Source organism: Euleptes europaea, chromosome 11 (assembly GCF_029931775.1).
Source record: "Euleptes europaea isolate rEulEur1 chromosome 11, rEulEur1.hap1, whole genome shotgun sequence".
NCBI classification, from domain to species: domain Eukaryota; kingdom Metazoa; phylum Chordata; class Lepidosauria; order Squamata; family Sphaerodactylidae; genus Euleptes; species Euleptes europaea.
This window is the reverse complement of record NC_079322.1, coordinates 30,476,029-30,497,326: the sequence shown is the minus strand read 5'-3', so window position 1 is coordinate 30,497,326 and position 21,298 is coordinate 30,476,029. Positions and strand designations below refer to the sequence as shown.

The 21,298-nt window shown below is 43.5% G+C and overlaps 1 protein-coding gene across 1 annotated transcript in view; it reads left to right on the top strand.

The window, feature by feature from the left end:
• LOC130484166 (collagen alpha-6(VI) chain-like) overlaps positions 1-21,298 on the top strand; it is a 72,948-nt gene that overhangs the window by 34,190 nt on the left and 17,460 nt on the right. The window contains exons 8-18 of the mRNA XM_056857069.1: positions 1,587-2,138; positions 4,069-4,626; positions 5,273-5,842; positions 8,072-8,650; positions 13,376-13,716; positions 15,122-15,200; positions 16,579-16,724; positions 16,834-16,926; positions 18,158-18,174; positions 19,096-19,149; positions 21,103-21,174. Coding sequence (XP_056713047.1) covers positions 1,587-2,138; positions 4,069-4,626; positions 5,273-5,842; positions 8,072-8,650; positions 13,376-13,716; positions 15,122-15,200; positions 16,579-16,724; positions 16,834-16,926; positions 18,158-18,174; positions 19,096-19,149; positions 21,103-21,174 — 3,061 coding nt within the window. The remainder of the gene's footprint in view (positions 1-1,586; positions 2,139-4,068; positions 4,627-5,272; positions 5,843-8,071; positions 8,651-13,375; positions 13,717-15,121; positions 15,201-16,578; positions 16,725-16,833; positions 16,927-18,157; positions 18,175-19,095; positions 19,150-21,102; positions 21,175-21,298) is intronic.

Here is a 21,298-nt window from a genome sequence, read left to right as displayed (position 1 = left end):
TATATCTTGCAAAGGGGCAGCCCTGTTACTGTGTTGTAGCAAAATTAATCAGCCTTTCCTTCTCTTAATTTCTTTCCCTCTTTTCCATACTTTTCTTCCTCATTTTACTCTCTTCCTTTCGTTATCTGCTTTCATTCCTCTCTCCCCCCTTCTAAATTTTCTCTGCCATTTTTTCAGTCTTGATCTCAACTCCTTCTCATCCATCATGGTTGTTAACTTAGAATGCATTTAATAGTAGTGTAATGTAGCAGCAAAACTATGAAGAGAAGGGGGAGTTATTATTTCCCCATAATCTATCCAAGTAGTAACGGGATACCAGCCCCCCTCCACCCTTTCCATGCATGATAACGGAATTTTAATCTGCCTTTGCGTAATAAATGAGGAATAGAAGTTAGAATTTAGCTTAGCTTCCATTGCAAATAGCACAGGCGTGCATGTGTGGAGATAACATGGGCCAGGATATACTGATTGCTTTCATGGAACTCCCATGATCATCCTGAAATAGGTGGTCAGTTTTGAGATTCCTAGTTTTATTTTTCTGATGAGTTATGCCTGCCACAAATGGACAGATAGATGGACACACAGATTCTTGTATTATTATAGATGCATGATAGCCAAGTGATTTGTTTTGTCATGATATTTGATTTGGATCAGGGTCATAAGGAATGCGGGGGGGAGGTGTAATCTTTGTCCAGGGGCCCATGGTGGTTCTTGGCTGTCCTGCAGGATCTCATCCAAATAAACCTGTGTAAACTCAGACTAATGGCTACTGGATCACCCAGTGGGTTGACCCAGAGATTCTCTGATACTTTGTGAGGAATCTCCTCTGTCAGCATAGGCAGTGTACCTAATTCACCCTTCCCATTTCATCCTCGCAGCAGCCCTATCAGATAGGTTAGGCCAGTGGTTCCCAACCTTTTTTTGACCAGGGACCACTAGGACTTTTTTGTTCGGTGCAGGGACCCCAAGGTTCAAAATAAAAATTCTGAGAATTTGAAAATAAACTTTAATCATAACTATTAGTTAAACATTAAACTTAGAATAATATTTGAATATATTTTTTATAATAGAGAACTTTTAATTGAAAATATTAATTTATTATGGGTTTATAACTTTGTTTTGCGGACCTTAATTTAGTTCTCGTGGACCCCTGGGGGTCCGCGGACCCCCGTTGGGAACCAGTGGGTTAGGCAGAGAGTGTGTGACTGGCCTGAGGTCAGTTAGTAAGCTTTGTGGCAGTGGGGTAGATTTGTCCAACCACCACACAGCTGTCGTACCACGTAGCCATGTCCTATGTGTAAACACTGCATGATGTGCTGAATCCTTATAAAACAGGAGGATGGTGGGGGCCACTTAAAAGACAGCACAGGGGAGGGGCATGTTGAATTCCTCTGCTGCCCATGTTTCCTCTCTCAAAGCGTTCTTATTCACCCACCGTTTGTTGTCATCCTGGAAATGTAAGCAATGGTTTCCAATCTTCTGTTTAACAGCATTTCCCCCTTTTTGTTGACATTAAGCATTTGTTTTCAGTGTCATAACAAATTAATATTGGTCTACCTTTCACTTCTGGTTTCTTATTTTATTAGGCTGCGAGCAGACTGAGGAAGCAGACATTTATTTCCTGATTGATGGATCGGGCAGCATCTTCCCAAAGGACTTTGACGACATGAAAGCCTTCATGAATGAAATGGTTGATGCGTTTCAGGTTGGCGCCAATAGGGTTCGGTTTGGGGTCGTTCAATACCAAGGTTATGCAAAACTGGAGTTTGAGATTGGACAGTACAAAACGAAGACAGACTTAAGGAAAGCCATCGATGCGATCAAGCAGATGGGCCATGGTACTTACACCGGAAGAGCTTTGGAGGTAATGAAGAGCCTGTTTAAGAAGGCTGCCAGGGAAAATGTTCCAAAGTACCTCGTCCTTATTACAGATGGTATATCCGACGATGATGTGACTAGACCAGCACTGGAACTGCAAAAGGAAGGGATAATGATATATGCTATTGGTGTCAGGAATGCTAGCAAAACACAGCTGGAACAGATAACTGGGGAGAAAAACCAAACATTTCTTGTGAATGAATTTGATTCTCTAAAACGCATTAAACATGATGTGGTGCGGGAGATCTGCTCTCCTAAAGGTAAGGCATTTTCTTAAAACAAGGACTTTCAAGCTCTGTTATAATAAACATCCTAAAAGCTTTAATCAAATGCCACTTGCAGTGAGGCAACGGTACTAGTAATATTTTTCACCATTTTGGCAGTACTTTTTTGAGAAGTAGTTCAAGAGAAGTCAAGGGAAGAATCAGCTGGCCTCATAAACATGACCAATTTGGGAAGTGGTTTTAACATGTCTGGTATAACACCTCCCGTGGTACACTTGCTTTGTGCCTGCAGGGCGTGTTTCAAACATGTGATTCTCCAAGTTGAATCAAAAAGCTCAATTACATGTCAATGGCTTAAAAGAAAAGACTCCAGAATTGTTTTATTGAGGAAGGGATGGAGGTCCATAAATATCTGCTGATGAAGTTTTATCAAGGGGAAGATGGCGCCCTCCCCTCTCCTGTGGTTTTCTGGCTGAACATCCACCCCTGAACTGCCTTCATTCCTGCTGGGGAAAACCCATGCATACCTATCCTTTTCTCCCAGTTGGTGTAAAAGCTGCATATAGATAGAAGCATGAACACATGAAGCTGCCTTATACTGAACCAGACCCTTGGTCCATCAAAGTCAGTATTGTCTACTCAGATCGGCAGCAGCTCTCCAGGGTCTCAGGCAGAGGCCTTTCACATCACCTACTTCCCTAGACCCTTTAACTGGAGATGCTGGGGATTGAACCTGGGACCTTTTGTATACCAAGAAGATTCTACACCACTGAGAAAATGGCAGGGGAAAAGGTGCAGTTCTTTATTGTGGGGTAGGTGAGGCTGAGACTGTGTGGCTGGGACAAGGTCACCCAGAAAGCTTCCACGGCAGAGGAGGGATTTGAACCTGAAATTAGCCAGTGGCTTGGAGCTCATGCCCAACCCTGAGGAGGGGCACCCAGCCCAGCAAGGGGGTACCTGGCTTGGCCAGCTGAGGGCACCCAAAGCCCTTGGGCTGGCCCTGTATGTAGATGTTTCCCATTTGGGGACAGGCTTGTGTGATTTCTCTGTTGCTGCGGTTGCCGCCAATAAAGTGGAGCAGCAATAGGGCTTTCACATGGCAGGTTTCCTCACATTCCTCACTAGGTCTTGTTCATTTTTTTTTAAATGGCAAGTGTATGTCATTATTATGTTATATCAGTCCATGTATCAAATTAGCTAAATCCCCAGCTTGCTTTCTTTCTTTCTTTCTTTCTTTCTTTCTTTCTTTCTTTCTTTCTTTCTTTCTTTCTTTCTTTCTTTCTTTCTTTCTTTCTTTCTTTCTTTCTTTCTTTCTTTCTTTCTTTCTTTCAAAAAAGCAAGTCTCTAGCCCCTTTCATTGTGGGCTTTCCCCTTATACCTCCACAAAAAAGGGTCTAGAGATTTTTAAAAAATGAAAACTGGATATTCAGAGAATCTGTTACAATGTTATAAGAATATAATGATATTAATTTGCTAATTAAAACAAAAACACCCCCCTCCAGGCAGGCAGGAAATGGCCACCCTGGGCCTGGGAAGTGGCTGCTGCATGGGTAGAACTGGAAACATCTGAACCTCCCCCCCATACAGCAGCCATCCAGGTTTTGCTGTGATCTTTCCCAAAACTTCAGAGCAAAGCAAGTGTGGGAAATATCAGAGAAATGTCAAAAAAAAAAAAAACAGCAGGTGCATGAAGACACCAAAATGCTGTATGGAAATGGGAAAAAAACACAATTTCTCAATAACAATGAACATGGGGCAAATAACCAGTGGAAAAGGTCTATACGAGAACGGTGAATGCTGGATAAAAAGCAAAAAAGTTGGATAAGAATAGCCCATTGACCATAATGAACCAAATCATTCACATCCTGCATTTCTCCACTGTTATGGTTTTAGTATTTAGGGAGGGAATATTTACCAAATTTGGTAAATTTGCTTAGCACATTTCTTTTCTTTTTTAAACTTTCAGCATGTAAGAACTTGAAAGTTGACATTATTTTCCTAATTGACACCTCCGAAAGTATGAATGCAACTCAGTTTAACCTGACAAAGGACTTCATGCAGGCGATTATAAATCAATCTGATATTGGTGCTGATAAGGTTCAGATTGGACTGCTCAAGTACAGCACCGCAGCAGAACTTGAATTCCGTCTCAACACATACAGGACCAAGGATGCCCTGAGAGATGCAATATCTAAAGTGACGCAGATTGAAGAGGGAACTAAAACAGGGAATGCTCTACAGCATGCCTCTCGTTACTTTGACGCATCTGAAGGAGGACGGCCGGAAGTAAAGCAGCATCTCATTGTGGTCACAGATGGAGAATCTAAGGACAAAGTGGAGGAACCCGCAACAAAACTCAGGGAAAAAGGAATCATCATCCATGCTGTCGGAATAGTCAAAGCAGTCTACTCTGAGCTGAGACAGATTGCTGGAATGGCAGATCGAGTGTATATGGAGGACAGCTACGAATCCCTTACTCATTTGGAAAAGACAATATTATTTTATGTTTGCAACCCTGACGCAGGTAAGTATCATCATCTCTTGACTAGGATGACCTGGTGGAAAGGAAGTTCAATAGTTTCAAAGAAGAGGGAATTGCGGCCCATGCAGCTTCTCTTGCCAAAATTCCCTCTCTGTAACACCTGTTAAAAGCTCGGTGGCCATGTTGATAGCCCGGTCATCTAGGCACTTTTCCATCTGTCTTTTGAAAAGAGGCTGTTTATCATTTAGCACTGGGTCCAAAGGGATATATTGGTGACGGAAGAGTTTTAGAACTCCAGCCGTCTTTGGAAGCCCTGCTTTGGTTGCCCCCACCATCGGAGGCTAGATGGTCCTTGTTGGTCATGGTACTGAGACTTTGAAACACCCTTCCCAGGGAGATATTTTTGTCTCCCTCTATTGGTGCCTTCTGCCCGAAGGTGAAGACTCTTTGGCAGGGGCTTTGTTTGCTGTACCCCCAGTAATGGTTATTGGCCCTCCTTTATGGTTCTGTCGTCATTTGTTTATCTGTTTTTATTGAATTGGTTTATAATTTCCAATGTTGTTTTTAATCTTTCAAATATTTTTAATGTTTTTATGTGTGCCACCTCGGGGAAAGGCGGCATTAACATTTGTTTTAAATAGACAATAAATAAGTAAATAACAGTGCTGTTTTGTTTTTTCACCTGTAGGATGCCGAAAACCTGAAGTTGCAGATGTCATCTATGTAGTGCACGGGTCGACCAATACGCATTTCCAGGGTATGCGACAGCTCATGGCGGCAGTTGTAAATGACTCCGTGGTTGGAAAAGGCTACGTCCAGTTTGGGGCTGTTGCCTATAGCAATCGTCCTGTAGAAAAATTTTCCCTGAATAAGTTCTCAACTAAGGAAGAAGTCGGGAAAGCTGTTTATAGCATGAGTTCTTTGAACGGACAGGCCTTCACAGCAAAAGCTTTGAATTTTGCAAGGGAAAGGTTTGATGCAGCTTACAGTGGCCAGACATCCCCGCCTGACACTGCACGGTTCGTTGTGCTTATCACTGATGCGCCGACGGCAGATAGACCCGATCTTCCTGCAGCAGTAGAGGCTTTGGAGAAAAAAGGAATCAAGCTCATTGCCATTGGGACAGAGGCTGCAGATGCAGAAGAACTCAAAGACATGGTTGGCGATGAGGGGTGGAGTTTTTTTGCTCCAAGTTATGGCACGCTGGAAAGCTATCGCCAAAATATAACTCATATTCTATGTGACAAATCAAAACCAGGTAAGCTAGTAATGCTGAAATGAGTTTTGCAAACGTACACAGCCTAGTTGATAACCAGGATTAATAATTTATTACTTTAATGATTCTGCTCAAATGACCAATAGGTCTTAAGCAGGACCACAGTATGCTATCCTCTTCCCTAGTTATCTTGTGGGCCTAACGCACTCAGTATATACTACATTTAAAAAACGTGTTATCCAGGTTAGATTGCACCTCAGACCTCCCATTTTGGCTTGGAAATGCTTTGGAAGCGCCAGACATCTGTTTTTCCCCAAAACGCCTATACCATGATGTATTTCATTATGTCGTTTCAAAACCGGCAATCCAAGGGGTGCGTTCAGTCACATACGCTATTCAGTTCTCCCCCCCTCATTTTGCAACACCCAATGAAAAGCCTTTCTCCTCCCATCCCACCTTCCCCCTCCCCTCCCGTTTGCATCCACCAATCATTGTTATTTAACGCCCCCCCTCCCAAGTGCTTGTGGTCTTACAAAGGAACACGGGACCGTTGGAACATTAGATCAACCATTTGTATTTGTGCATGGTCCCAATCAAACATTTCCCTCTTTTATTTGTTTGCATCCTCCATTTTTTTTATTGCCATCTGCTTTTGCTATCGTTGGGTCAAAGGGAGACGAAGGGGAAGGGGTGGAAGAGAGCAGGCTACAGGATCCCAGATGGGACACGCTCCTTTTGATTGGTTTGTGCTTGGACTGTACCATCACTTAAACATGAGTGAGTGGATTGTATTGCCAAGCATCCCCCCCCCATCTCATTGGGGTATTGTCTGCTCTCTACCTAGCCTCAATGGGAATTTCATGTTTTTGGAGGGAAAAAAAACCCTTTTTAACCTTCAAACCACCACAGTGAGCATTCCTGGCAGGCTCTGGTAATTGGAGAAATAAAAGGGTATGCTTGCAAGCCCCCCCTTTATTTAAACCATGATAACTTCTAGTGCACCCCCCCCCCCAATCTCTAGGCGGAAGGACTTTCCCTATTCTGCTTCTGGGTCCCGATTGATTGCAAGATCCTCTGTTTTCCCAACCACCCAACTTCTAGGGCACACTCCCCCCCTCTCCATTAGTTTCACTAGTCGGTTACAATGCAATCTGATTAGAGAGTTCTGTGTGAGGTTTGTGTGTGTGAGAGAGAGAACTAGAGGCTTTGGGGGAAAACGTGAGGCCATTGTCCTATCGTCCCGTTGCAACGATGATCCAAAATGCTGAGGGGGGAGGTAGAGAGGAACCCAAGCAACATCACGATTACATGTTGCTCCCTCCACACACCCCTCTCTCTTGTGTGCGCGCTATTTTATTGGCGGTGCGCTCTGAAAGCAGGGGGGGGGAAATTGGAACTCGCATCCAGGACAAACGCTTTTAAGGTGTTTTCCACACGTTTCCTGGACTGGGTGCGATAAGCCTCATGATTTCAACCCCTTTCCCATGTACTTCATACACATCCCATACTTTACTTCAAAGGCACATGAGACAGCCACCTTGGTGAAGCTATGCAGATTTGGGTCCAGTGAGTGGCTGGATGAGAGACCTGCTGGGAATGCTGTATAAACCATGCTGAGTTCCATGAAGATTGAAAAGTAGTATATAAATACAAGGACAGGGAATGAAAAATCCATCCATTTGTAGGGAGCAAGGGAAAAGGGCTGCAATTAAGAAAACCTCTGGAGGGAGAGAACATAACTGTTCCCCTGCCATAGACTTCATCCTCCTCTTGAGGAGGAAACTATTGCCCCATTTCATGTATACAGCACAATGTGGACGTGGGGTGAGGTGTGTGTTCAGACAGTGTATTTCATGCGGCTCCCATGTCAGAAAGTTCAGCAAGTTTCTCTTGGCTTTCAGGTAAAGTCTAGCGTAATAAAAACGCAGCTTCTAGAAAGTTGGAACTCATCACATTAATTTAGTTTCCAATTTCTCTTGCTTGCTTGTAAATGCTGATGATAAACACCAAAGCAAACACCGCTAGAATGGAAAGGACAAAGTGGGCAAAAGAAAGCTCTACAAGCCTAAGGTTGCAATCCTACTGAATTTTATAGGATTGTTCTCAAGTAACAGCCCAGCCTCTTAGAAGTAAGCCTCAATGAGTTCAATGGAACTTTCTTCCCCGGTAAATAGGCTGAGGTTCGTTGCCTCGGTAGTCTACAAGGGCCAAGTCATGCATACTTTCTTGATGAGGAACCAATCAAGGTTAAGTGGGTGTTTCTCTCTGCAGCTTGTGGCACTCAGCAGGCAGACCTTGTGTTCCTGGTTGACGGAGCAAAAAGCATAACACCATCTAATTTCACTGTGATGAAGACGTTCATGAAGAACATTGTGAACAGCTTTCTCATTGCTGAGAACAAAATCCACATTGGGGTGGTCCAGTACAGCGATGCTCCTCAGACTGAATTTTATCTCAACGAATTCTACAGTGACACTGAGATCAAGAGGAAAATCGAAAACATGGCCCAGTTAGAGTCGGCCACCTTCACCGGCAGAGCCCTCAGGTTCGTCAAAAGCGTCTTTCAGCCTGCCAACGGGGGCCGGAAGGACCAGGGAGTGTTGCAATCCCTCGTTGTCGTGACTGATGGAAAGTCCGATGACGACGTGAATGAGGCGGCCATTGCTCTGAGGAATTATGGGATCAACATTTTCTCGGTAGGAATAGGAAAAAATCTTTCAGAGTCCTTTGAGCTGAATCAAATCGCTGGTAGGCCTGACAGAGTATTCAGGGTGATTAACTTCAATGAACTGGAAACAATCGAGAAGAGCATCTTCAAGGAAATCTGTGACGTTGCAGATCAGCCCCGAGGTGAGTCTGAGTAGTATCTAGTAACTATGGTATCCCTTTCCAGCACAGAAGTGTTAGCTTTAATTCATAAGAGAGAGGATAATTAATTATGGATGATTTAACAGCATTGTTTTGATTGCTTGCAATATTGGGTTTTAGAGGGATATTGAAAAGCTGGAAGGAGGAAAGGGTCTATGCACAAATGATAGAGAATGAGCTGAATTTGTTCAGCATATAGAAAACGTAGGTTATATTACATCTTTAAAGGGACGCAAGAAAAAATAAGATGCAATAATTGTTTGTCTTCCCCACTTAGAACAGAAGATTCTGGTGGTGGTTGTGAGAGCAGAAAGGCAGGGTGTACATTTTGTCAAATAAAATACATAAATATCTGACGTGCTGGAATTAAATTACCATATGACAGATTTAGGCTAGCATTAGTGGGAAACCTCCCACGCGTAAGAATGGTTCATCAGTGGAATAAGCTGCCTTGGATGTTTATGAAAGCTTCTTCCCTGGTGGTTTTCAAAAGAGTACCTTTGGAGATGTTTGAGGTGTTAGAGATTGGAGTGGATGACTGTGATGGGCCACTTTGGCAATTGGACTCTATGGCATTGAAGTCCCTCCCCTCTCCAAACCCCACCCTCCTCAGGCTCCGCCCCAAAATCCTCCCGCCGGTGGCAAAGAGGGACCTGGCAACCCTAATAGGACTGGAGAGGTTAGGGTTAGGATTATGCTGTAGCTGCCCGATGGGGCAAATAATGCCCGCTGGTGCCATTTCAAATTGGGTAAATGATGTGCGGGGGGGAGGCAGGAGCCCTTCCTTCCCTCATGGTATGGTCCCGAGCTGAAACAGCCCCCTGTAGAATTTTCGAGCTGAATCAGCCCCCTGTAGAATTTTCGAGCTGAATCAGCCCCCTGTAGAATTTTAAATGGCTGTTCCCCACACCTGCTATGTGGCTGTGGGGAAAGGGAACCGGGAACATGGAGCTGACATGTTTATAAATGTCACCTGTAGTTTGGTCCGAAGAAATGGGAGGAGAAGTGGGACCTTGGTAAAAAAAGACGAAGAAAAAAAGATCGGATCTGACCAGAGTTCCATAAAGCCTGCTTTAACAGCTGGGAAGTTTGAATTTGGGACTCTTTCCCTGTCTCATAGCCCAGTGCTGTTAACCTAGCTGCTTGGTCTATGATAAATACAGTCAGCTGCAATCCAAACTGTTCTTACAAATGCAGAGTCTAAATGTTTTGAAAAATACATATAGCCAGAAACAGCCACGTCTGTATCGTTTAATAGAGACAGTTATGTTTTAAAAAGACTTGTTCGTGGTTGTTTGCAAGATGATACAACAGTGTCTCCTAGCGTGACCTACGTAGTACTGAGCGGTGCCTTGAGAGAAGGTTATGCTGATTGTCTTGAGCTCTGAGCTAGATGCTAAAGGTATGCAGGTGAAGACTTCTTTGTTCTGATTCGCATACCTCTATAACTGTTACTGGTCTCCTTCCTGGTGTTTGGAGTTAGGCACGTTGATATGTTTTTTCAAATTATTTTATACGCATACTTTATTTTAAATGTTTTTAGTGCTGCAATGTTTTACTGTTTGATGTTTACTGCCTTTGGGTGGAAAAGCGGCATATAAAATGTTTTACATACACAAATGAATAAATGAAATACGAGGTGCATTTTTTGATGCCCGTACGAAGGCACGGGCAAACCACAAAGTCTGCCTAGAAAATGTCAGGATGTGACATCACCCCATGGGTCAAGAATGACCTGGTGCTTGCACAGGGGACCTTTACCTTTACATGGAAGTAAAGGGAGTTTTTCAGAGTTGCTTGGGTCAGAGAGCAAGACTATTTTTTCTAAACTAATTTGAGTATTTCATATCATTCTTTCCCTCTTTTTAGTTGGTTATCCTTTCCAGTCTGCTGCTTTACAGAAACACGGTTAGCTTTTATAGCTTGACGAAGGTCTTTTCTCTCCATGTTTTGAAGCATGTTCTTCCAACAGCATGTGCAGTTCCTGTGTACATACAAGCCCTGAGCTTCTTCTGTATGCACGTGAAAGCAGGGTCCCCTGACCTTTTTGAACATGTGGACACCTTTGGAATTCTATACTGAATAGTGGGTACAGCTACAAAATGGCTGCCAAAGGAGGTGGAGCCACCACAAAATGTCAGGGAGTGAGATTAAGCATAGCTAGGGTTGCCAGATCCCTCTTTGCAACCAGCAGGACGTTTTTGGGGCGGAGCCTGAGGAGGGTGTGATTTGAGGAGGGGAGAGACTTCAATGCCATAGAGTCCAGTTGCCAAAGCGGCCATTTTCTCCAGGGGAACTGATCTCTATCGGCTGGAGATCAGTTGTAATGGCAGGAGATCTCCAGCTAGTGCCTGGAGGTTTGGAAATCAGTACAGGAGCGAAACCAATTTAAACAAAGTGCAAAAATCTTTATAAGCTACCACATATAGTGCAAGACAACACAAGACAAAATGTACATCAAAACCCACAAACTGATGATCTCTAACTCACTACGTGATATTTGCCTTCAATAAGATTTTGTACTCATTATTGAGACAACTTTGTTAAACAACTATTGTACATATGTATATATAGAACTTTGTGGGTTTTGATGTACATTTTGTCTTGTGTTGTCTTGCACTATATGTGGTAGCTTATAAAGATTTTTGCACTTTGTTTAAATTGGTTTCGCTCCTGTACTGATTTCCAAATCCCTTGATACTTGTACAGTGGTGTCTATTTTGTTCTCCCAGTGCCTGGAGGTTGGCAAACCTATGCCTAACTCTAATAGTAACTTCAATATTTCAGATCAACGTTCTGCTTAGCAAAATGTCTTTTAAAATGAACATATTGTTTAAAAATATGTTCTTGCATACACAGAGCTTTAACTTCAGTCATGCTGTGAAGATCCTTGTGCTGTGGTGGCAGCAGTTACAGTTTCTTAAGCATTTTGTAAAAAATCTGCCCAGCCAATCAGATCTCCAGTGGCTGACCAGAGGTCCTGCTGAGCAAAATCCCCACCTGGCCCCTCCCACTTTCTACAAATAGTTGACAGGCAACAGGGAAGGTGGGGACCCCTGATGTAAAGTGTCCATGAAAGATCTGGCACAGAAAGGGTAAAGTTACTTGAAATACGTGCTAGTTAAACATAGTGTAGTCTTAAAACAACACCACCACGAGCACTTGATATAGGGTTGACCGGTCCCTCTTTGCCACCAGCCGGAGGTTTTTGGGGTGGAGCCTGAGGAGGGTGGGGTTTGGGGGAAGGGAGGGACTTCAATGCCATAGAGTCCAATTGCCAAAGCAGCTGTTTTCTCCAGGGGAAGTGATCTCTATCGGCTGGAGATCAGTTGTAATAGCAGGAGATCTCCAGCTGGTACCTGGAAGTTGGCAGCTACTTTTGGTGCACCAAAAGAACTACTTTTGGTGCACCAAAAGTGTCAGTGATGGTTGTTTGATATGCTGTTTAAGACACTTTCTTCATATGGTGTTTTGTTACTGTTTTTGGAGAAGCTGAAGCAAGGAAATATGAGCGGTGGTGGCCAAAACCTTGATTTCTGGAACCAGGACTTTCTTCCTAGAACAGAAATCTTTCATGTACTTTTCAGAAGACAAATAGAGAATGACAAACTCTCCCCCCCTCTTCCCCCCAGTCCAAATCTTAAGGGCTGTTATTTAAAAAACCAGAATTCGTTCCAAATCAGTTCTTGCTATGATTTGATAGTATGGAAACATCTAGTCAAGGAGCAATTGGGCATTGTATGATTGACAGATGCTTCCTGTGTAAACGCACAAGCAGATGCACTAGAGTTTGCCCATCCCTGTTCATTTGTGAAAGGAAAATGGCACGTGCAACTCTGAATCCGATCAGGACAGTGGAGGGAGGGAAGAGAGCCTTTCACTCTTCAGATCCTGCTTAATGTCACTGATTGAAACTAGGCTTCCAGTGCCAATGTTAGCATTTTAAAGGGAAATAGAGATGTCTTCTCTTCTTAAAATGCTAACAACAGCAGCCTAGCTTCAATCAGGGAAAACTGAGTGGGAGTTGAAGGGTTAAACTCTCTCTCTTCTTGCCTGCCCTCTGAATTGGGGCATGTTCAATTTGGCTTTTACTGATGGTTGACGATTCACAAAGTGAATGTAATTTCACACATGGCAAATAATGCACTTTCAATCCACTTTAGCAATCATTTGCAAGCGGATTTTGCTGTTTCATACAGTGAAAATACAATTACAAAGTGCTTTGAAAATGGATTGAAAGTGCATTATCCAGAATGTGTGAAAGTGCATCCGTTTATGCCCTGAGGCATTTAGTCAGAACTGTAGTTTATTGAGTGAGAAAACAAGTCTTTGTACCTGCAGGAGTGGTGCTAGGTTGTTCTGGGTGATGCTTTTCGAAGGTTTTGGCAATCAAAAGTACCTCCTTATTATGTGTTCTGCTCACAACATTCACCCCACTGGAATTTAACACCAGTTCTTCTTTTGATGAAAAAGTTGGAGATTAGGCCAACTGTCACCAACATCTCAGGCCAATGGCAATAAGGTACAGGGGTCCAGATGAAATTACTACTGCGGTGCTGTCAGTTTATACATGCCAAATACACAGATCCGTTGATTGCAGCTTCTAAATTTGAATTTTCATTTGTACTCTAAGGGCCAGCTAAGAAGATTGCAATGAAATATTACATGCAATGTAACCAAATGGATTTCTCTCCCCCTTCTTCACAGACTGCGATATTGACATTTCTGTAGCAGTCGATAGTTCCAGGCATGCATCAACAATGCGTTTGAAGCAGTTAATGCAAACACAACTCCTCAGGCTAGTGCCTGCAATGGCTTCCATGATCAATATCAGTTGCCCAGTTGAGCCTCCTATGAACATCAGGTTTAGGTACCAAGTGTTTGCTGGAAATGGTCGGTCCTTGTTCGACTCCAACTTTGAAGTTTATGATGAAGAGATCATTCAGAAATTCCTGGAAGTGCAAACCACTATGAACACTTACTTGAATACAAACTTCCTAGAGGCCTTTTGGGACAGCTCCTTCAGTCTGGCCTCTACAAGAGTGAAGGTAAACATTTGTTTTTTGATGGGAAAAGTTTTAAGTAATGAGAACGTGGGATGTGGAATGGTATAGTATAGCCCAATCTCATCAGATCTTGGAAGCTAAGCTGGGTCGGTACTAGGAAGGAAGACCTCCAAAGAAGACTAGGCCAAGGAAGGCAATGGCAATCCAGCTCTACTTAATCTCTTGCCTTGAAAACCCCACCAGGGGCCCTTTACACACAAACAATGAGAACGTAGGTTGGAATGAGTTTTAAGTCATTCCCTGTTTTGTTCCACACATGCTGTGTCACGATCTGAGGATTCATGATCTGTTGGACAATAATTGTTCCATAAGGTCAAATAATGTCACGATCCTACTCTTTCCATGGGAATAGTTACTATTGTTTCAAGGAAAGAGGAAATTGCTAGATCCTCATGTCAAATAACAATCAAGCAGGCCAGGAATGTCTGCCATGTACCAACAGCTATATGATGATGGGGTTGGAATGAGATTGGTAAAACAGTCTGCAAATAACCTATCCTAGTATTACTGTTATGGCCTTTTCAGTTTTGGTGAGTCCCTTTACCCTATGGACCACTGTTGCAAACAAGGCCTCCTTGTCTCCCTTTAGTCAGGGTTGTGCAAAATTTTTTTTTTAAAAGTAAATTTCAGGTATGAGTTTTTTCAGCCCGATTTTTTTCAGTAAACGCAAAATAACCCAAATACCCATACCAGTGAATATGGGTATTTGGGTTATTTTCGGGTTTCCTGAAAAATTCAGGCCCATTATAGTCAATGGGGATTTTTTTTTAAGCTCTGGGGGGGTGGGCATTTGGGGAGGTAGTCCCTAGCGTGGCTGCAAGGGACTCTCCTTTGATGGTCACCAAAGTTTGGTGAAGTTTGGGATGGGGGTCCAATGTTATGGGCCTGCAAAGGGGTCGCCCCCATCCTGCAGGCATTTACATTGTGCGAGCCGAGCTGACCATCAGGTCAAAAGTTCAGCATTGCCGAGGACTGGCGGAAAGAGGTGATTCCAGGCTGGCACCTTAAAGTCTGGGCTCTGCCTTCGCTTCTGAGGCGGGTTGGGCCAATGCCTTGGATCTAGCCCCTATGCAATACTAATGCCTGATGCTATAACCAATAAAAGTTGTGGCCATTTTCATTTCAACAAGTGTCTCTGAGTGTTTCATTATAAGCTAAAGTCATCAGGGTATATGGGTATGCCAAAAGGGTGAGGGAGTTCAGGGGTCTGCAGTGGGTAGCCAGCTCAAGGACCCTCCCCAAATTTTGCGCTAGGCCAGCAATATGCAGCGAAGCTCTGAATGGTATGAGAAAGTGTCCAATAAGACATTGAACTGTGGCTTGGTTGATACGTTGTCTTGTAAGATGTGTATTTAATCCTGTCCTGTCGACAAATGTTTCATTGCAGGTCCTCGTAGTGTTTACAGATGGACCAGATGATAGTATACAAAACCTCAAAGCGACTGCAGACTCTCTTCGCAAACAAGGTATATGGACATTCTATAGCATTGCTCCAGCATGGTTCCGGAGTCACATTGTATTTATTTGCAGGGAAGAGAAGGGATAGAACGATGTCGGGGTCCGGCTTGTTTATGTTTTCCTATTCATTATTTCCCCCCCACATCCACACAGTCTCTGTTTAGTCTCTTTTTTATTTCTTTCCTATTCATTATTTTTCCCCACATCCACACAGTCTCTGTTTAGTAAATGCAGCAATCTCAAATTGTTATTTGTTATTCTTTTTTTAAAAAATGTAAGTCTTACCTTTCTGTTTAAATAAATGTTCAAAGTGGCTTACATTTTGTTTTATATATAATGTCTATTATATTCACAGATTCAGTATTAGATCAGTGAACAGATGGCAAGGATGCATACAGAACTTCCTATGATAGTTTTACAGTGTTGTTTCCAGAAAATCATGGGCTACTTGGACTATTGTTGCATGATCATTGTGTAATGTGATTGTTTATAAATCAGAGCTACTAATTATAGTTCCAGGAACAAGAGAATATAATTTCTTAATTTCAGTTAAGCAGTATCTGGAACAACTAAAGTATGTGGAACTCCCTGCCCCAGGATGTGGTGATGGCAGCCAACTTGGAACGCTTTAAGAGGGGAGTGGACATGTTCTTGGAGGAGAGGGTATTTATGGCTACTAGTGAAAATGGATACTAGTTATGATGCATACCCATTCTCTCCAGGATCAGAGGAGCATGCCTTTTATATTAGGTGCTTTGAAAAACAGGCAGGATGGTGCTGCTGCAGTCGTCTTGTTTGTGGGCTTCCTAGAAGCACCTGGTTGGCCACTGTGTGAACAGACTGCTGGACTTGATGGACCTTGGTCTGATCTAGCATGGCCTTTCTTATGTTCTTATGTTCATGTCTACTCAGCTGTAATTTAAGGGAGCAGATGCAAAGTTCCATAGAGACTCACAAGGAAAAATTAGATAATCCAACTACTATGGAAAGTATCCAAGAAAAACAGAGCAGAGAGCTGTTGTTTTGAAGGAGTATCTGATACAGATAAGCACTGTCCAAGTTCTTTGGCTTGAGTAAAATATTAAGCGTTAACCGCCAAACATGTATGTAAATGAAGGTTAGGTTTTTTCTGTATTAGGATTAATTCCAGAAAAATTCTCCTGGTATGAGGAACCCCTTTCTTCTCCAAAGCACAGAAGTTGTAGAGAAACGATGGGATCCACCACAAGTACTGCCGCAGGAGTGCATTCTAATATTACAGGTTTTATTACATCAAGCTGACCCTACCTGGTGAAAGACACCTATACTTCCATGCAGAAAATAAATTATCTACAGTCTTTTTTGCTTGCTAGGGAATGAAATCAAGTCACCCCTTTCTTCCTGCAGGGCTTGATGCGCTTTTAATGATTGGCCTGGAAAATGTTGAGAACTACAACGAACTTCAGCAAACAGAGTTTGGTAGAGGTTTTGGATATCGGGAACCCTTGCAGATTGGAAACCCGTTACTTCCAAGCACCTTGTGGAGACAAATTGTAAGTTTCTGTACGGAAGAAGCAATGAAAAGGAAAAGGCGCCCTTCTCTGTTCTTCATAATGTTTAACGGGCGATTGGGAATATGAGTGGTGTTCATTTGTTTTGCAGGACTCGATTGCAGAACGCAAATGCTGCAAGGCTTGCTGCAAGTGCTTTGGAGACGATGGGCAGGGGGGTCATCGTGGACCTCCTGGAATAAAGGTAAGACTAGAGAGCGGTGACGATTTTTAAGGTGGAATCCCTCCTGGCCCTACTGGAAGCTCATTTGTTAAGGTGGCACTTTCCAAACTGTGCCAGAGGAGGGCTGAAGTCAGTGTGTGGGATATATCCATTACTCATGTCTCCTGAAGTCTGTGCGCAGCACTGATTCGCTTAAGCACACACACGACCAGCACATCAGCAACGACATCTGCTGGAGTAAAAGGAACGAACAGTGCAATTCTATGCAAAGTTACTCCAGTCTAAATCCATTCATTTCAGTGGGCTTAGACTGGAGCAACTCTGTTCAGAATTGCACTGTCAGACTGCCTGAGGATGGGGCGGCGGCGGGGACGGGTATCTTTCTTTATGCACTGGGACCAGATTGTGCATGTGTCATCTTCTCTCACTGAATAGGATGCCTCTCCTTGTCTAAGATGGAAGTTTCTCTGACTCCTCCTCCTCTTCCTGTGCCTTTGTGTTCCACCTTTCCTTGTGGTCTTACAAGAGGCAGGACATCTCTGTGGGTCTCTCCTGCATGTGACCGTGCTTTGAGCCTTGACTAGGCTGGGGAGGGTGGGGTAGAAATTTAATAAAATAAATAAATAAATAAAATTCCGGACATCATCAGGATGTAGAACATAAGGAAAGGAAGAGTTAAGGATGCTGCTGAGTGCACAGATGCAAAAGGAGTGTATATAACCAAATCTAGCTGCTTTACAAAGAGACTTCCCATGAGTACTCCGGGCATACGAATCAAGCATGTGTGATGATTAGTTATCAAGCATGCTGAAAGCTGCCATGGCACGGATGCAAAACTAATTGTAAGCAAGGGCTAGAGAAAATCCAGAGAAAGGCCTGACTTGGCAAAAAAAAATTGGGCATTTTGTAGAAGGTCACTTCAAATGTCGATGTTTCCAAAGTTCTCTGCACCCCTGAAGAAAGGCCTATGAAAAGTTATTTCCAACGTTACAAAGCCTCACAGAGAAGCTATGTTTTCAGTGTTGTGTGCTTGGCTAAGAAGAGAAAGTAAAAAGCAAGTCAGAGTGATCAGAACCATTCTGCAAAGGTTTCTCAAGTTACTTTCACAATGCCTGAACGCATTAGGAAGAAATGTATGAAATCCTCCAAACCACAAATGTGCAATAAGGATCAAAAGTCCAGCTCCAATTGGCAGAAGCCTCTTTCTTTCCAAGTATTCCACGAGTGTAAGTCAATCTGTTTTCCTTGTTAGCTTTTGCAGTTTGAAAAGTACATTATTTTTACAGCCTTCTGCGGGAAGCTGTTCAGGCCCTGAATAAGGAGCAAAGGGACTGTACAGTCTACACACAGATCTGGGTCAAGAGCGGAAATTGACCCAGTCCCCCGTTAGAAAGAAAGAATGGTGTACAGTGACATGAACCATTCATGCTGCCTGTATTCACCAGTTTGTGGGCTGTAGGAGAAAATCTCCATTTCATAATTCAGTCTTCAAAGGGACCTTAGTAAATGCAACAGAAATCCAGGCCACAAGAGGAAAGTCCAGTTTTATATTGGCTGCACAGAGAAGTACAAACAAGTCTCTGTGATTAACAAGAATATGCTTAGCCACACAGGGTAAACTTATCTATTGATTTAGTTTATTTATAAAATGTATACCCCATCTTTCTGCCCTCATCAGGGCCACCAAGGCTGTTAATCCTCTCCACCCTATTACCACCAGAGGGCAAAGAACGTTGGTGTAAGAAGCAACTGGTTAAAGAAGTTATTATTTTCAATTCTTGGTTTTGATTATGCATGCCGTTTCTGACCTTCAGAGGTCACCTCACTCTCCCCTGGCGTTTCCCCGCGTTTTCAAATTTGAGATAATACATTTTCCCTGAAAATGTGGGGGAGGAAGAAGAGTTGGTTTTTATATGCCTACTTTCTTTACCACTTAAGGGAGACTCAAACCAGCTTACACCCTGTGAGGTAGGTGGGGCTGAGAGAGTGACTAGCCCAAGGTCACCCAGCTAACTTCATGTGGAGGAGTGGGGAAACCAACCTGGTTCACCAGATTAGCGCTGGCCGTTCACATGGAGGAGTGGGGAATCAAACCCGGTTCTCCACCGCTCCAAACCACCGCTCTTAACCACTATACCACACTGGCTTACTGAATTAAATTTCTCATTCCCTTCCTTTCTTATCTTTCAGGGAGGGATCGGCTTTCAAGGATCACCTGGCCACCCTGGTGATGAAGGAGGAACTGTAAGTATCTCATCGTTTGATGGGCCAGAAAAATACCTTGGCCTCCTAAAAAAAGGTGTCCGATAGCATCCTTGGAAATCAGCATTAAACAAGGAGACATTCTGTGAACTCTTACTGGGGAGGGGAAATCTTATACCCCCATTGCCCTCCATCTCCTCTTGTTCTGCCTCATTTCCCAGTTCTCTTCCCCAGCTTGCCCAATCAATCAGATTCTCCTCTTTCCCTGAGATGATTTCTTCGTTTGTGTACATGCATGATTTTAACATGAATGCACAGACATCACAAATTAACTTTTAAAGTTTTTTTTTACATCCTAATATTTAAAAATAACTTTATAATTATTTCCGCAAACCTGGGTCACCTGCCAGGTAAACATATGCCTTAGACCTGAGTGTCCTGTCACTAGGGTTGCCAGGCCCAGGTTGGGGAAGTCCTGGAGATTTGTGGGTGGAGCCTGGGGAGGACAGGGACCTCAGTGGGGTACAGTGCCATAGGACATAGGCCATTTATGTAGGGTCAATTCTGCTCCTTGCTCAATGCTGATTTTTTTAAATCTGACCTTTAAAATGACTATTCACTGTCCCAATGCAAGAGGAGAAAGTCAAACAAATTCCACCCCCCTGCTCCTTTGTTCCTTCTCTTGCATCACCATTAGCAATAGTCGTTTGCATAGCTAAGCCATGCCTGGGCCTCTGCATGCTTCCTTCAGTGAATGCTTCGATGCGGGGGCGGAGCAAATACAAAAGGTTGCGTTAAAGGGGCTCTTAAGAAATGCGAAGCAGGTATGTGCCGGTTTTGCAGTGATGACTGGAATGACGGTTCAGAGTGAAGAAATTAAAAAAATAGGCGGGGCACTTCAGCCTGGAACACGCTGCTAATTACCAAGCATAAACGGCCATAGAGTCCACCCTCCAAAGGAGCCTTTTTCTCTAGAGGAACTGATCTTTGTAGTCTAGAGATGAGCTGTAATTCTGGGGGATCCCCTGGTCCCACCTTGAGGCTGGCATCCCTACCTGGCAGTCTTCCCTTCCAGATGTTTTAGTCTGTACCAAAGGGCTGCCCATTGCTGTTGGAAATATGCTACAACCTTTTTAATATTCCAAATGTGGATGGTTCTTTTGAATGCTGTCATGCCTTGGAGTATGAGCTGGGAAGTCCCCGATCCAAACAGGACCTTTGGCATGCTCAAATGAAGGCCTTACATCTGCTACCATCATGCAATCTCCCATGCCATACTGGAGTAATAATACTGACCTGCCTTGCAGGACTATTGCTAGGATTGTATAAATAATTTACATGAAGCGCTTTGAACATGCAACAATGCACTTATTCATTAAAACATTGCTGGCTCTTCTTTCTCCCTAACAAAGGGAGGCTCAAGGCAGCTTATCCCCCCCAAAAAACCCCACCATCATCAGCATTCAGTAGAGTTACTAACTTTCAGGTGTGGCCTGAAGCTCTCCTGGGATTGCAACTGATCTCCAAACGACAGAGATCATTTCCCCTGGAGAAAATGACAGCTTCAGAGGGTGGACTTTATGGCATCCCTGCTGAGCTGCCTCCCCTCCACAGACCCCAACCTCTCCAGGTACCATCCTCAAATCTCCAGGATTTTCACAAGCTGGAATTGGCAATGCAGTGTTTGGTGATATTAGAAATTTTGACTATGGCCATTTATGCAGGGTCGATTCTGCTCCTCGCTCAATGTTGATTTTTAAAATCTGACCTTTAAAATGGCTATTCGAGAGGAGATGCAAGAGGAGAAAGTCAAACAAATTCCACCGCCCCCACTCGCCTGCTCCTTCGTTCCGTCATTTGCATAGCCATTAGCAATGGTCATTTGCATAGCTGCTGGGATTCTGCATGTGTATTGAAGGGGGCCAAGGGCTGGTAACCCTTAAGGAGTGATCGTACTTAAATAATGACATTTATTGGTCTCTCTTTCTTCATTAGGGGGAACGTGGTCCACCAGGTTTCGAAGGGAAACGAGGAGAAGCAGGTTGCCTTGGGCAACGGGGTCAGAAGGCAAGTGGATAGTCTTGTGTGTAATATTTCCCAGGGGTATCCATACCAGCATTCTGGTCAGTTTTCTTCATTTCCGGGGTGGGGTGGGGGTTACCCTGGAATTAATCTTTTACTGTTTCCAACA